Here is a 15,828-nt window from a genome sequence, read left to right as displayed (position 1 = left end):
TCATAGAATTTACCCATCCAGAGGACTTCAGGGGCTGGCCATGGGCAGGCAATAACAAGAAGCTGGAATTTTACTCTTCATATTCAGAGTAAAGGTGGCAAATCTTACAGAACAAAACTTGACAATGGTATTTGGGCAGGTTCCCAGGCACCCAAATATTCACCTGTTCATCTCACTCCACTCATTATTATCTCTCCAATTTCTTTCTAATCCACTTCTTTGCTCCTGCAGAGCAACCCATCTTCCCTTGTCAAAGCTAGATACCAGAAGCTTTGCTAGTGGCTTTCCTAGAGCACACAATCTTACTGCCCCAACAACCAATTCCTCGAGATTCATTAAATACTGAATATACATTTAAGTTCCTCTTTTTTTTTCCTTCAAAAAAATAACAGACATTTTGCAGCTTAATTTCAATTTAACTTCTCCTTCCCTGGCTGTAACAGCCTAAGGGTACCATATTGTATTGAGAGACCCAGAAACAACATTATATTATCTCTCTGGCAATGCTGTCCACATTGTGATACAATACAGGGATAATCATTAAAGAATAAAAGATTTCCATTGTCCTTGGGTTCCTTCCCTTTTCCTGCTCTCTGCCCCTTCTGATCTTTCCCTTTAAGAGGGTGGTTTGTCAACATCCTGGCTGCCAGGACCATCAATCCTGCCCCAGGATGTTCAGTCCATTTCTCAATTTGCCACATTTCTTTTGTAGCCATTTCCTCTCCAGCATATCCACAACAACCCACACTTCTGCCTTTGGCCTTACACTGCCTCTTCTCCATTGCATTTTTTCTTCTTCTTTGGCAATGTTTCCTTTTTTCCATTGCTACAGAGGGCAAATGAGCAGTGACCTCTGTAGCTGGCACCAGGAGCTCTCCTGTGGCTAGAGAGGAGCCAGCCCCTGCAGGAGAGGCAGCCAAGTCCCTTTCCCAGGAGAGGACAGTCACCTCTCCCCAGCAGTTCCTCTCTGCTGAGAAGCAGAACAGAGTCAAGTCAAATTTAGATATTGATTAATCCTCTGTTTTTCTATTTTCTTTCATGGCCTAAATTCTCTCAGGGGAATGTGGTAGCTATAATAGAGGGAGCTTTTTCCACGTTTTTATCCCTAAGTACAAACTACACCTAGAAGAAAGCCATACAAATTTCTGCTTATCAGATTAAAAAAAAATAAATTGCAAGTTTTTAAATTTTAAGTGTCTGGGTTCCAGCAGAGATGTAGTAGAAGTACCACAATAGTACAGATGGGAAATTAATTTCTTGAAAACAGTGTTTACTGGATGATGTGCTGCTTTCAGAGAACAAGAGTTCAAACACGCATGTTCCTGCTTTTCAGCTAGTTTGCCCTTATGCTATTTATAAACCCAGGAAAAGCAGGAAGCACCCTAAATATATATGTATTGTATATTATTATATCAATGATATATAATGGGATAATTTTTTTCATGTCATTAAGTTTCAATATTAAAATTGAAGGAGGTCAAGTATGACTTGCATAGATTTTGTTCAAACTATTTGTGAAACCCCTGTCACAATCCTGCACTTACTCCACTGCCCTACAAGTCACACAGCACCTGCTGTGAGTGGCATTTGCATCGAAGCACTCGGGCTGGGTGTTCACTGGCTCTTGCAGGGCCTCGGTACATGCCCCAGACAACAATGGCCATTGCCATTTACATTGTCTGTGGCTTTAGAAAGTGCAAATTCAGCACTGCACGAATGGAAAGGGAGATGTAAAATTCCTTGTGTGTCCAAGTTTCCTAACGCTAAAAAATTAAATACATCAAATAATCATATATTAGTTGCACTTTTGGTTTGGCATTCAGAGTCTGTATCACCCACAGGGCACCAATTCTGTTACAATCCTAATCACCTTGAAATCCCTTTTTAATTAAGTAGGTAATGGAGGCAATGACCATCTTTCAAAGCTCCAGGCTCTCCACAGGTTTGTTGTTGGTTTTAACACACTGCAGGACCTTCTGTTTCAAGGTCATTTTGGCTTCACCAAGTGGAAACAGGTCACAGTGACACGCAGTGCTAGAGCTGTCCAGCTGCACACACACTAATTCTAGTTATTCCTGCGTTATTCCAGCCCTGTTTTGCCTCTTTCACTGTCATAACACAACTGATTAGCATGCAATAAATTCAGCAGCTATCAGGTCAAACAACTGTGAGGGCTCTGCATGGCAGGCTCTGGTCCAAAATGGATGTTGGTTGTTAGACACAGGAATGCCACTTCTATCCCAGTGCAAGAGAGTGACGAAAGGCACGTCTGCAGTGCCCGGTGCTGGCTCCCTGCCCCAGGAATGCCACACCTCCCTTCACTGGGACTGTGATAAGCCCAGCTATGTTTAGCAGTTGTGGCCAGCAGGCTGTAGATTGGAGCAGCCAGAGCTGCTGTTTGACACACCGGGTGTCCTGTCAGCACAAAGTGCTTTAACCTTCAGCTGGGCTTGCACATAGTCCTCGTGCTAGACACGCATAAATCTGCGTGGTGAGGTGGGTCACAAATTACTGTGAATTAAACAAGGAATTTGTTTGGGGGAGTTGAGACATACAGACCTCACTGCAGTACTTTGGTAACGAGAAATCGAGTTTTGCTGATGTTGCTGCGAAGTCCTGTGGGACTCACAGCTTCCAGTTGTGGGAAACAAACTTTTTCAGAACAGAGAACCCTGGAAACCAAACTTAAAAGACAAAACAAGACAGACATACTTAATTTTCTCTTCGGCAAAGATGTGCTAGAAAAGTAAATTCTACACTAATAGTCACAGAAACAAAGCCCTTTGAAACAAAAGCCCCCTGAGATATCCAACAAAACACATTTTCTTTAAAGCTGTATGCTCTGACACAAAAGCATAATTGGGCTATGATCTGAAAGTCCAGGGTGATTCACACTCAGAAACGTTTGTACCTCTAGATGTGTCAGCTGTTGACATCATGTTATCAAGGTCAATAATTTAGATTTTAAAAAAATATATATATAAATACACACACACACACATATATATATATCTCCCTAAGATAGAACTGCAGTTATTTTTTTAGTTTTTTTCTTCTGTTGGAATAAAAGAACTGCAGTTTTTTAAAAAGGTTAATAAATTTAAATAAAATCCTATTTTTAATGACCTAGATTGATTTCAGAGTGCTTTGTTCTGATACTCATAGAGATTAAATGTTTTTCATTTGAAATAAACCCTATTAGAGTAAAATAAATTTCGGTAGAAAATGAACAAATATGAAGTGATCTGAAACCTTTTTTCTCCAGACTCTGTTTCCAAAACTTTGGAAAAAGAAAAAGAGAAATCTGAAAAACTTTCTTTGCAATGATCAGCTTCTAAGCCTAAGAACTCGGGAATTTCTCCTGAGGGAGGGAATAAATAAGCAAGAATAAGCAAAGAGACCATAAACTATTAGCTTTCCAATATTTTCATTCTTTCTGTGGTTGAAAAAACAGAATACAGTGCCAATTATGTTGATTGCCACTGGTATATGAATTAAAAAGTTTAATAATAAAAGCAAAATTCAGAATAAATTCAACAGTATTATTTGAGGCTGCTCAGAGGGAATCAAAGAATTAAAACTGAATCATGACTGGTAGAGAAGATGCAGATGTAGGATTAAGATGGTCTTGAACATCCTTTATCCTACACTAACTTTTAAGAGAAAGATGTGCACAAAGTTAGCAGAAGGGCTCCCATCCAGGTGTCAGAAGACAATTGATAAATATTATGGAGAAAATGATGATGCAAGAAGGTGTGTCCCAGGCATTTCTTCAGCAAGAGGGGGAAAAGGTCACCAAGAAGAGCAAATTTAAAATTTTGATAGCAAAGTTACACTACTCAAATCAGCATCTGTGGGATTTTGCCCAAGAAAACAGCAGAGCCATGGCAAGCCAGTAAAGCCAAAGATGTGGGATATACAAGGGTCATTTACAGTTGAAGGCTTTGGGAGCCAGCAAGAGAGGTACAGAACTAAAACAGCAAGGTAGACAAATCCACAGCCTTTCCCTCATGCACTATCCAGGTGACCCGGTCATAAAAGGAGATTAGGTTGGTCAAACAGGACCTGCCTTTCCTAAACCCATGGTGGCTGGGCCTGATCCCTTGGCTGTCCTGATAATGTTCTGTAACCTTCCCTAGCACTGAGGTCAGGCTGACAAGCCTGTAGTTCCCTGGATCCTCCTTCCAGCCCTTCCTGCAGGTGGGTGTCACACTGCAGCCACCTGGGACCTTCCCAGTGAGCCAGGCCTGGTGACAAACGATGGAGAGTGGCTTGGGGAGCTCTCCCACCAGCTCCCTCCATACCCTTGGATGAATCCCATCCAGCCCCACAGACCTGTGAGTGTCCAAGTGCCACAGCAGGTCTCTGATTAATCCCTCCTGGATTGCAGGGGATCTATTCTGATCCTTTTCCCTGTCTACCAGCTCAGGCGGCCAGCTGCTTCCAGAATAACTGGTCTTTCTGTTGAAGACTGAGACAAAGTACCTCAGCCTTTTCCTCATCCGTGGTGACAATGTCCCCCTCCACCTCCAAAAAAGGATGAAGATTTTCCTTGGCCCTCCTTTTGTTGCTGATATATTTATAAAGACACTTTTTATTAGATTTCACTGTGATGCTCAGATTGAGGCTTTCTGACTTTCTTTCTACATGACCTAACATCCTTGTACTCTTCCTGAGTTACCTGCCCCTTCTGTACAAAGGCTGTAAAGCACCTTTTTTAACGCTGTTCAGCCAGGCTGGTCTTCTTCCCCACTGGCTCCTCTTTCAGCACATAGGGGTGTCCTACTCCTGCACCTTTAAGACTTCTTTCTTTGAGTATGCCTTTTGTTATTAAGAGCTGCTTCCCAAGGGAATCTCCAAACCAGTGACCTAAACAGGCCAAAGTCCATCCTCTGGAAGTCCAAGACAGATGTTTTGTTGACCTTCGTCATTACTTTGCAAAGAGTCAATAACTATCCTTTCGTGGTTTTAATGTTGGAAGATGTTCAACACAGAACTAAAGAAAGTTGTGAGGATGTATGGCAGCTGCTTCTAAATCTACAGTTTGCACAGGGAGAGCTTTGCATCTTGGAACAGTAATGGAATAGCTGCAGGACTGCCAGAACTCACAGGCAGAGGGAAGGATTGGATTGTGCTCCTGTGGAGCTACAGGGAAGACACTTCTGGAGCAAAGCATCTGCCAGTGATAGAAACTACCTGCACAGAGAGAGACACATTTGAGAAACACCATGTTTATGAAGCCTGTTTTCTGACCAACTTTAGTGCTGTTTGGCAAGCCCCCCCACCTCCATCAGTGTGTTTGCCTCAAAAATATTTCCATATAGACTCTAAAATAAATGCAAGCTCTGTATCCTGACACATGGAAATCGCCAACAGTGCTTTAGCAAAGAAACCCACAATGTAGCTGCATGACAATTAAATTAACAAGGAAACAAAAAAAGGTAAGGAGCACTGCAGAGCCAAGTATCAATCCATTTCTTCCTTAACTGCAGTTTTTGGATTTTTGCCACTGAAACTGAAGAGGACCAGAACTCAGCCATTTGACTTCTGAATAATCTACCTTAAGATTACCATCGTTCCCTTCTCAATTTCAGTGCAGATGATACACATCTCTCAAATCAGCACCAGATACTTCTCTTAAATCATAAATAAATTAAATTCTTGCAAGGAGTATGCTTTCCACCCAAAACACTGAATTTACTTTGTTTCCTTTTTTTTCTTTCCTCTTAATCTTTTTTTTCATGCTCCCAAACCAATAGGCCGAGTTGTCCCCATGGGCTATTGATGGCATTAAAGTGGACAGTTCAGCAGCTGTGCCCTACTGCCTGCCCTATCGATTAGGTTCTCACATGGCTCTTAATAGGTTTATTGATATTTTGGATTCATTTGGTCCTGATTTTTGTCAACCTTCACATTTTAACAGTCAGGTTCCATTTTGCTCAAGGAATGTATGCAATTAGTCCAGCTCTTAAAAGGCAAGTTCTTTTACTAATGATTTATTCTGTGGATTTATCTACCCATCTTCTTTGCCTTTTCTAGTGTTTCTTTCTTGAGTTGTTTTGGCCCTCATTCTGTTTTGGTTCTTTTATTTAGGTAGGATCTGTGTATTATCTCCTGTTTTATAAAAGCAAACTATCTTCAAACCAGTTTTAATCCTTTTTGTGGACCCCAGTTTACCATTATTGTCTGACCAAATTTTAAAACTATTTTTATATTTGTAAGACATGTTAATAGCCATAAATTTTGAAATCCTTTGCTGGCATTACCTGGCATAGGATGAATGTTGTTGCAAGGTTACAGTGCTTTACTTCGGACAAAGATTAGTTTTTCTGCCTTTAAGAAGAAAGGCGAGCAAACAAATGTGTTTAAGTCTGAACTGTTACTCATTTAAGTCTTACTGAAGAGTAGAAAACAGATCCAATGAAAATATTTGTCCCTAAGATGCCAGAGACTATGGAAATCATGCAGCTTCTGGAACCTCTTCAAAAGGAAGAGTACTAAGTGGGTTTACTGATCACTGACAAATATTATGCCATCAAACGATTCCAAGTTTCCTCATATGTTGATTATTTCAATTGACTTCGTGTAATTTTACAAGGTTTTCACTATTGAGATGGTGTTCTATTTGGCCTGCTTTGAAAGAATTAATGTATCATTTCTGTCCAAGCTGTTTTCTCAATATAAGAATCAGCCTCATTTACAAGACTTATTTGCAGTTATTTTTATGCTCTTTTCCCAGGATGCTACTTCATGTACTCATTGCTTTACATTTTTCATACAACCTCGCTGTTTAGTCTTAGGAGATTATACCTACTGCTCATTTACAAATCCATGGTAACAAGGTGCCTTGCAGTATCAGTGATTTTAAATCAGTGGGAATGTCACTTGTAGATTAGAGCAAAACAAAACCAACTACACCCTTCTACTATATTAAACACACAGAAAAGGATATGTTACTTTCAATCCACCCATGGAACTGTGGAAACCACAACAGTGCACTATCAACGGGTAACCAAGACATCAGAATAATTTTCTCATGTTCTTAACACAATTTGTAATCAAATCTAATGCACAACAGGCAAATGATAACCTGCCTCACTGTGGGCTTCGTGATTCCCTTGGTACTTCATGGACATGTTAATTGCAAAAAAAGGAAGTCTTCTTTTCTCACAGAAGAACAAAAATCTCAGTGTGACTTTTGTTCCTCTGTTGAGGAAAATCCCCCATGAAGTTAAAGGAAATTTAACTTTTGATTTGGTCAGATTTTCACCTCAGTATCTGCAACATTTAAGGGTCGGGGGAAGAACCAAGAATTCTGGATTTACAAAAGATCCTCTTGATGAAACTAAAGGCTTTATAATTGGCACCATAAAGTCATTAAGCACATTTTTAAAAACCCTACATTTAAACAAACTGATAAACTATGGAAAGTATCAACCTTAAGTCTATCACACGAGGATTTTTGTTTGAAAATAAGAGTTTAAAACTGCCTATGTGGTCATTCACTTAGTAGGGATTAATGCTGGGATGCCTTTTATGTTAGACTAGGCCACAACAAACAAATCAGAGATTTAGTAATGTCAACATTTTTATGTGAGGGTTTTTGTTTATTTTTGTTACTTCATTTTAAATATTACACGTTTTACCAATATGACTTCATTTCATTTTAAGTAAGTGTTTATGTACATAATCTCATTATTTCACTATCATGCTTTGAGCTTCATTGACAAACCTTCATCTGTTTTTAAAGTAAACAAATTCTTCAGCACAGGCACTGCTCAGCAACATCTGACATAATGAAACCCTAATTGTAAGTGAGGCCTCTGGACTCCCCTTTAACACAAATTAAAATGTATTTGAGGAAGTAACATTTTTCCAGGTGTTTCTCAAACAGTAGAGGACTGTAATACAATTTCTTAGAAGTAACATACACGTTTCTGGAAAATAGGTCCATCTATAAGTTATATTTACACATTGAGTTGCCTCAATTTTTAGCTGAGTTGGAACCAAGACTGTGTCTGCCTTTTGTTTACACAGAAGGATTAAAACAGGAGGATAAATCAGGGGTTCTTGGCTGGCTGAGGATTATAGAAATAACAGAAAGACTTCATAAAACAGATAGCATCCTGCTTCAGATTTGCAGCTCCAAAAAAGCTAAAGTTTGGCAGGCACACACTGTGGTTAAAGCTTCCTTATTTGGGAAGGAAAGAGCAGTAATACTAAAAAGGTTGAGAGAAAAGCAGTGTTCTCTGAGAAGACTTAAATTCAGATAAGTTAAAGCAGGCATATATTAACTGGGCAAGCCTCAAACTGATGGTCTGATAACCACTACTTCCAACAGAAGAGTTTGGCTCTCTGAAATGTGTTTCCAGTCAATTTTTATTAGACAGCAATATTTAGTATCTGAATATAGAGTGTTCCAGCTTCCTTTCCCTTTGAAGCCTGGAGTGCTACGGCTGCTCAAAGCAGGGGATAGGAGAACCTCCCGTTCCCTTTGGTCAGTGGCATCTCCCTCAGAAGCCAGGAAGGAGGTAGTGCCAGCTGCTGGTTAATAAGCAGATACATTTTCCTGGAAAGCTCCGGGCTCTAAAACACACCAGATTGCCAACAACAAGGGTCAGTGTTCACTCTGTGCCATGCTGGAGAACTACCTGCCATGGGCAAGGTTGGAAGGGACCACTGGAGGTCACCTAGTCCAACCTCCCTGCTCAAGCAGGCTTCCCCAGGGCACTTTTCTCAGGATTATGTCCAAACAGCTTCTGAAGATCTCCAGAGAGAGAGACTCTTGTCATTTAATACAATCAAATCCTCAGAGAAACCATGGGGTTAAAAAGAACCTCTAAAACGTCATCTGTCCTGTTTCTTTGACACAAGTACACTGTATGGAACCACAGTTACACCTATGTCTTTCCTGAGCAAGAGTTGCTTAATTTGTTCTCAGAGGCCCTTCCCATGACAGACACTTTGCAGGGCTCCAGTGAGTCACATCCTGTTAGGTTTCCTAAAGACTAATCCAAGCCATCTTCGCTGCAGTTTCAGCCCACAGAACTTACTGTCCTCCTACCCCACCCAAATGTGGGGGAAAAGTCACCATCTGTGATGGCAGTGGCCTTTTATTAGACAATGGCTACACTGGTGGCCGCAGTATTCTCTAGACTAAGCAGTAGACTTGGACTTTTTTTTATAGCTCATGGCTTCTAGACTTGGGACTGTTTTTGTTGTCCTCATCTGGAAGTCCTTCAATGGGCCAACTTCTTGAATAGCCGACCCACAATCCTGAGACATTAGTCAAGATGCTACCACACTTAGCACAACTGGGATCGCTCTCCTGTCTTGTGTGGTCTACTCTTGCTGTTGTGGCCAAGCACAAAAAGTCCCTTTTTGCCACAACAGTTGCAACAAAATAATATTCACACAAACCAATCCTTTTCAGACAAAAGGAACAGCATAGGAAGGCAGACAGTCATCTGCACACAACATAGGTCCTGCATTATCATACCACCAAGAGACACCTGTAGTAACAATCTTCCCTTTTCTGACACAAGTCTTCCCAGAAGTTACAAATCACATCTATTAGCCAGCTGCAAGGATCCCCCCATGGGATCTGATCCAATCTGTTCTCTTAGTAGCTCAAATAATGTAAAAATCACACAACATTACAACAAATACTTCTTGCATATGGAAGCCAACATTTTCAGGCACAACACATCTTCTACATGATCACATACCTCTGAACAGAACTGTTGTGGGTGAACTCAACATTCTACATTTGAAATCTCTGAGTTCCAGGTGGATTTTGTAATTCTTACCAGATGATTAAAAAAAATTCCAAATCAAGTACATAATTTCTGGCAAGTGCATATTAAACATTAAAACCTGAACTCCAATGGAAATTAAAGATAGAGATATCCCTGAAAATCCCCCTCACTGCAAATATCTGTGTATCTGTCACAATAGTCATGGAATTTGGGAAGCTTGGAGACAAAGACAGTGTATCACACATAGGCTGGGTTCTGTTGTGCTCAAGAGGATCTACAGGGATGCCAACAGTTTGCAGATCTCAATACACTGCAAAATATTGCACCTTGGCTATATAACCCTTGGCTTCTTATCGCCACATTTGCCTGCTGCAGCCCCACCATCTCTTGACGGGTGTCTTCAAAAGATACAGGGAGGCTGAAAAGGATCAGCAAAGCTCTGGAAAATCTCTGGAGCTGGGAGACTGGGCAAGGCAGACCAATATTCTTGTAGCAGATTGTTTATGGAAGTTTGGCTGCTGGGACCAGTTTGTACACAAACAAAACATGATCAGCAGTGACTTAATGCCTGACTAGTCTGATATTCACACAGCATTCAAGAAAAGCTAGAACTTAAAGGCTGATCTCCTGTAAAGGTAAATAGGCCATGGAGTGTCCCTTTTGCAGTTCACAGGCCACTTGGTTAAGCTGGATGTAGCTGGTAGAGAAAAGAACCAGTTAAATCTGCCCCTAAATTCCAGTTAACTCAAACCATGGGTTTGGCTCAGCAAAAAACCCTTCTAACTGGTATTGCAGAAAACTGCAGCAACCAAAGAGAAATTTGGAACAGATTTTCTCAAGTGTTTCTAATGTATTCAATCTTTTCTCCCGTAAAACTGGTAAGCATGTCCCTTACACACAAGGGAAACAAGCATATGTGTAAGAATGTTTATGTGCAACTTGAAGAAGAAAAGAAATCCATAGCTCCCTAATTGCTTTCAAAAGCCACAAATGATCCTAAATTTCTTTATAAACACAACTGACCAAATGTCTTCACAAGGTCAAAGTTCAGTTGTGTGCCCTTGAGCTAATTTACTGTGTTGTAAAACTTGAGATAAAGAATTTTTTAAAACTATATAAGCAGAAGACTAGAAAGAATAGTAAAAGCTACAGCTCCTGATAAAGGATATAGTAATGCATCAAATGGAAGAGTCCAGCCTTTATTTATTTCTAAAGAGCCTGGAAGCAATTATTAAAGCCGAAGAGCTGTTGGTTTAATGGCTGCGGAACATTATTACATGTCAAAAAGATCCTAGTCCATGATTTAAAGGACATAAATGAAACCAATCATTTGATTAGAATTGCTTTAAGCAAAAACCTAAGTAGGAAATATGTGAGAAAAGCAAATGTAGCATCTGTAAATTAAAAAAAAAAAAAAAAAAAAGAAAAATAGAGAGAAAGAAAAAAAAAAAGAGGGGGAAAAAAAGGATTTGCACCGTGAAACATGCCTTACTAACAAACAAGTAAAACAGCAGAGGTCTGGAGAAGCTCCCAGCAGTGAATTACATCATTTACTGCAATGCTTGACTAAATTTCAAATGGACTCGGAGTGCAGAACATTCTCTGTATAACACTAGCAGGCCAATGGTGGGCTCCAAATAAAAGGAAAGGATTCATCATTTACCATCCCTTCTGCAGCTTTCTTTTCATTACAACAAAAGGCTGTTTCAATTAGAGCTGTGCAGATTCTCTGTGCTGAGTTTGCTTCAAAGTGTTCTTATGCAATGCCAGCATCTCCAGGGATCAGCCTCCCTGCAGGCCAAGCTGTCCCAATGCTGGGGCTGAGATTTGTTTGGGTCAAGCTCTGCTTGCCATCTCTCCCCTCAGCTCTCTGGAGAGTGCTGGTTCTCAGAGAGGGGCCTGATGCAATCTCTTTCCAGCAATTTCAACTCTGCTGTCTCCCACCCTTCGGGCTGGATCTCGAGGCTACTGCAGGGCACCAGGAAGGCACTGGCTTGGCAGCTCTCCTCTCCCCTCTCCCGATGGGGCCCTGCAGCTCCACTCCCTGTGTTTGTGTCTGCGGTTAACCACACACTTGTCTTCTACCTACTCCTTTTCCAGCCACTTCTAATGCCAGAGATCCACATGCAATTGCCACCTCCCAGGTGTTCCTTAAGAGAAGAGTTAAAGGGATTCTAACAGGTTGTCCTCTAGACACACATGGATCTACAGGTATCTGGCCTGTTTAGAAATGCACATGTGATACTCAAAGCTTTGTGCACCTAATGGCACCTCCTCCAGCACTGACAAACTCAGACATGCAAAGGGTTGCAAGGAGTCTGCAAACTGGAAGCAAATCCATTCAGATTTGAAGCCATGACATTGTTAACAGTCATCTGCATTTCTGGAATTAATTCAATACACTTGTCCCAGCCCACAAGCTAAAACATGACACCAAAAATATACTGCATTTCCTAGCAGCTAGAAAGTATAAAACACTTTCAACAAATCTATTTCATGTCTGAATCTCCTTTACAATGAAGTACAGTATTCTACAGCTGAATGGTAAAAAATAGATGGGATCCAGCTTAGAACTGCAAATGCCTGTAAATGGCTAAGTACTCAGAGAACAACAACATAGTAATTCTGGCCATTCCTATTTAAATGGAATAAACACAGCTGAAGGGAACACAGCTACACACATATTGAGCAGGCTCTGACCATTCCTGTTCACTACTGTGAGTAATGGGGGCATCTCTAGACAGTATTTCCAACAAAACTGAACTCTTTTGCCCTAAGTATGTTGGTTTGTAAGTATAAGAGTGTGAAGTATTATGACATGCCTGTTAGATTACGTCAGGCCCTGACAGCTGATGCTGATAGGCTGCAAGAGTTAGCATTGTTTATATTTTTGTATATAATATCCTTTCCACCAAACCCAAACTTTTTTCACTTTCTATTGTTAATAAGTTAAAGGATTCAGCAAGCTTTTGGCTAGCACCAAAGCCCAAATGAGTGCATTCAAAAGTACATTCTATTGTATAACACTACTGAGACTATTTCCTCTTTTCACTTATTTTTGCATCTCATAGCACAGCCCTATGTTTAGGCTAAATCTTTCAGTCTTAAAACTTCCTCTGACCTTTGCCTGAGAATGTCCAACATTATTTTCATTAAACATTTGAAATTTTAGAAGTGAGTGATGTGCTCAAAGGAACTATTCCCCCTGCCACACCCATTCCACAGAAACATGCTGGTAACATCTCAAAAGAAAAAGGGGGACCTAACTATGGGAAGGAGCTGGGACTCACACCGCTTGTGTGGCAGCAGCTGCAGCATGCTGCACTCAAGAGTGCCAAGGAAATTTTCTTCTTTTTCTCTTCTAAAATACAAAGTAGCTCAAAGACAATTTCTAAAAGTAATTTTCACTGTCTAGTGGGTGAAACCAGACACTGGGAAATAGTAGATTTACAGTTACCTATATGTCACCATATCACGATGTTATGATCCTTTCTGATTAGAGGGACCATGCATAAATTTTCTCTGCAAAATGTTTTTTCCCATAAGGATAGTAGAACTGTGTAGAGTGGCCCAATGATATAGCAAGGGCAATTCTGAATTTGGCATTTCTGAACTTTTGAGGGCTCAATTTGCAAAGCAAGTATTAGTAAAAAAAAAAATCCCACACTGCTGCTAAGCTACAGTTTATAATAAAATCTTAGTAACATCCGTGACATTCCATTAGTGCAAAATTCTGTGCTAAGGAAGGCATGACTACTTAATATATCTTGTACATAATTAAAGACCTAGGTTGATATTTATATGACCCCATGATTGAACTCATGTAGCATTAGCCTGATGTAGATGCTGTTTTTCCCCCCAAAATGGGTCTTACTACTTAAAACGATGGATGGCAATGCCCAAAAATTGGCAGTGTGGGGCATCTTTTTTTAACAGTGTCTGACATGGAAAATATTCATGCATAAGATTACTACAGTCCTTTTGTCAGTCTTCTTCAAAAGCAGAAACACATTTGTTTATCCTTCTTGCTTGCTTAGCTTTGGTTTCAGCAGGTGTGATGGGAACTGTGGTGCTCATTCTGTGTGTACCAGCTGGAAGTGGGATATACCTCGGATGAAATGGCAAATTAGCATGAAACTCCTCCCTCAGCAAACCTTCCCGTTTGCCTCAGTATTTCATTCCAGGCAGAACTAGGAGGTTGCAAACAAAAGGGGCCCACTGCAGGGCACACACACAGACAGAGGAAACACATGATTGTTTAAAAAAGGAGTTGTTGTAACAAAAAAGAAGCATTTACAAACCTTAAAACTCAAACATACAGATGCTTTTACACATAACACTGAGTGACAACACACAGAAACCTGTTCCCATTGTAGCTAAATGCTGCAGACAAACTATTAAATAGATATATAGAACATTAGAGAAGAATAGTGACTACAGCATCAAGGGAAATTATTTCTGTCAGAGTTTTGCAATGGAAAAATATTCTGAAGAAAAAGAGCTGAACAGAGAGAAAAAATGAAGAGTTTAGAATGACAATTAAATATGCTTGATCCCAACTCTTCTCAATTACATTCAAAATTGAAAAAGAATCACAATCCCTACTCCCCCCAAACTAAAGATAACTGTAAGTATCCCATTCCCCCATCTCTGGAAAATGACCAAGTTTTTCCCTTTAAAGTAAAGGCATTTCAGGACGAGACAGTCTTTCTTACACCAAAGTCCTAATTGAAAGAACATGGCATGACCTGAAGCAAAATGTTAATTAGAACCATTCTGCATTTCTTTTCCAAGCAAAGTCCTTTTGTCAGATTTTTATAGATTAATTTGACACACTCCCTTCCCTTGCCTGGAAAATTCTGGGGTTTTTTGTTTATTCTGTACAAAGCATGAAATTATTGTCCTTAATGCTTTGTTCTTTCCAATTGCATGAAATTTAGCAACATTTTCAAACATATTTGCAAGATGATGAAGGCCAGAGCTGACACATGAAAAACACGAGTGTGCTCCATTTGCATGGAGCAAATCCATATTCAGCATACGTGAAAGCCACACTGAAGCAGATAATTGATTTTTTTGTCCTCAAAGCACTAAACTATCAATTACCACAACACACCTCCACATTTCTGATGGAAAATCAGTTGCAGAAGCAGTACTAGTATAAACCCCTCCATCATCATCCAACACAAATACGTTTCTCTATTTTCATGTACAAGAAAGCTCATTTTTTTTAGAAAGGCTTGAAAGAAAATGCATTCTAAAATTATTTTTCTAATACTATTCCTTTCTCTCTTAGGCTATGTAGCCTCTTTTCACTCTTTTCCAATTAAAAATGGTGAGTTTCCTACCCCAACTGGCAACACCACTGAAAATGAGATCCCATCTAATCTTGTATTCTTCTAAATTCTCAGGTTCTAGCAGAAGATTGACATTGTTTAGAGTACAGAACATTATTCCTTTCTTTCATCCAGAAAACTCTCCTGTGTCTAATTTCAAAGGCACTTTTAAACATACCAGCAGTAAAACTATCCAAATTGCATAGAGTGCAAAGATTTTTTTTTTCCTGGAGGGCAACAAGACAGAGGGACTTGTGCAGACCATTTCATCCTCAGTACCCTTCTATTCCCTTTTAATACATTGCCCACCAAAACAAACACAGGCTGAAAAGACCAAGAAATTAAAGAACTAAACCCAAATTTTCAGAAACATAGCAAAAACAATAAAAAAACCTAATTATAAAAATCAATTACATACCATGGAGAAAAATCAGATGACTGAAGAAAAGAAAATGCGCCCTGTTGCTTCTACCCCTGCAACATGGGAGGGAGGGGAAATTAAGTGCTTTTCCCATGGTGCATCCTTAGCCCAGGTAGCTGCAGTTACCTCCCAGGAAGTGCCCTCAGCTGAGGTGGGGAAGGCAGGAGCATAAGCAAGAATCTGATAGTAAATCAAATGGTTCTCAGTGGGGAAAAGTAAAAGGGGGTTGAGAGGTTATTAAGAAATTGCCATGTAGGAGTTTGCTTGGAGAGTTTAACCTTTGCCAAATGGATTGTCTTTGAAATACTTGTAT

General features: G+C 40.0%; 1 protein-coding gene across 9 annotated transcripts in view; it reads right to left on the bottom strand.

The window, feature by feature from the left end:
* The window catches only part of TTC29 (tetratricopeptide repeat domain 29), a 236,046-nt gene extending 220,475 nt beyond the window's left edge, over nt 1–15,571 (bottom strand). For 4 of the 9 annotated variants that reach the window (XM_069012844.1, XM_069012847.1, XM_069012848.1 and 1 more), the window contains exon 1: nt 15,513–15,571. In XM_069012844.1, coding sequence (XP_068868945.1) covers nt 15,513–15,515 — 3 coding nt within the window. In that variant the 5' untranslated portion in view covers nt 15,516–15,571. The remainder of the gene's footprint in view (nt 1–15,512) is intronic. The other 5 variants (XR_011150479.1, XM_069012853.1, XM_069012850.1 and 2 more) reach the window with 3 other exon arrangements.
* Nucleotides 15,572–15,828: the final 257 nt, after the last annotated feature.

The sequence above is a fragment of the Aphelocoma coerulescens genome, chromosome 4 (assembly GCF_041296385.1).
Source record: "Aphelocoma coerulescens isolate FSJ_1873_10779 chromosome 4, UR_Acoe_1.0, whole genome shotgun sequence".
Taxonomy (NCBI): domain Eukaryota; kingdom Metazoa; phylum Chordata; class Aves; order Passeriformes; family Corvidae; genus Aphelocoma; species Aphelocoma coerulescens.
This window is presented reverse-complemented; position numbering and strand designations above follow the sequence as displayed.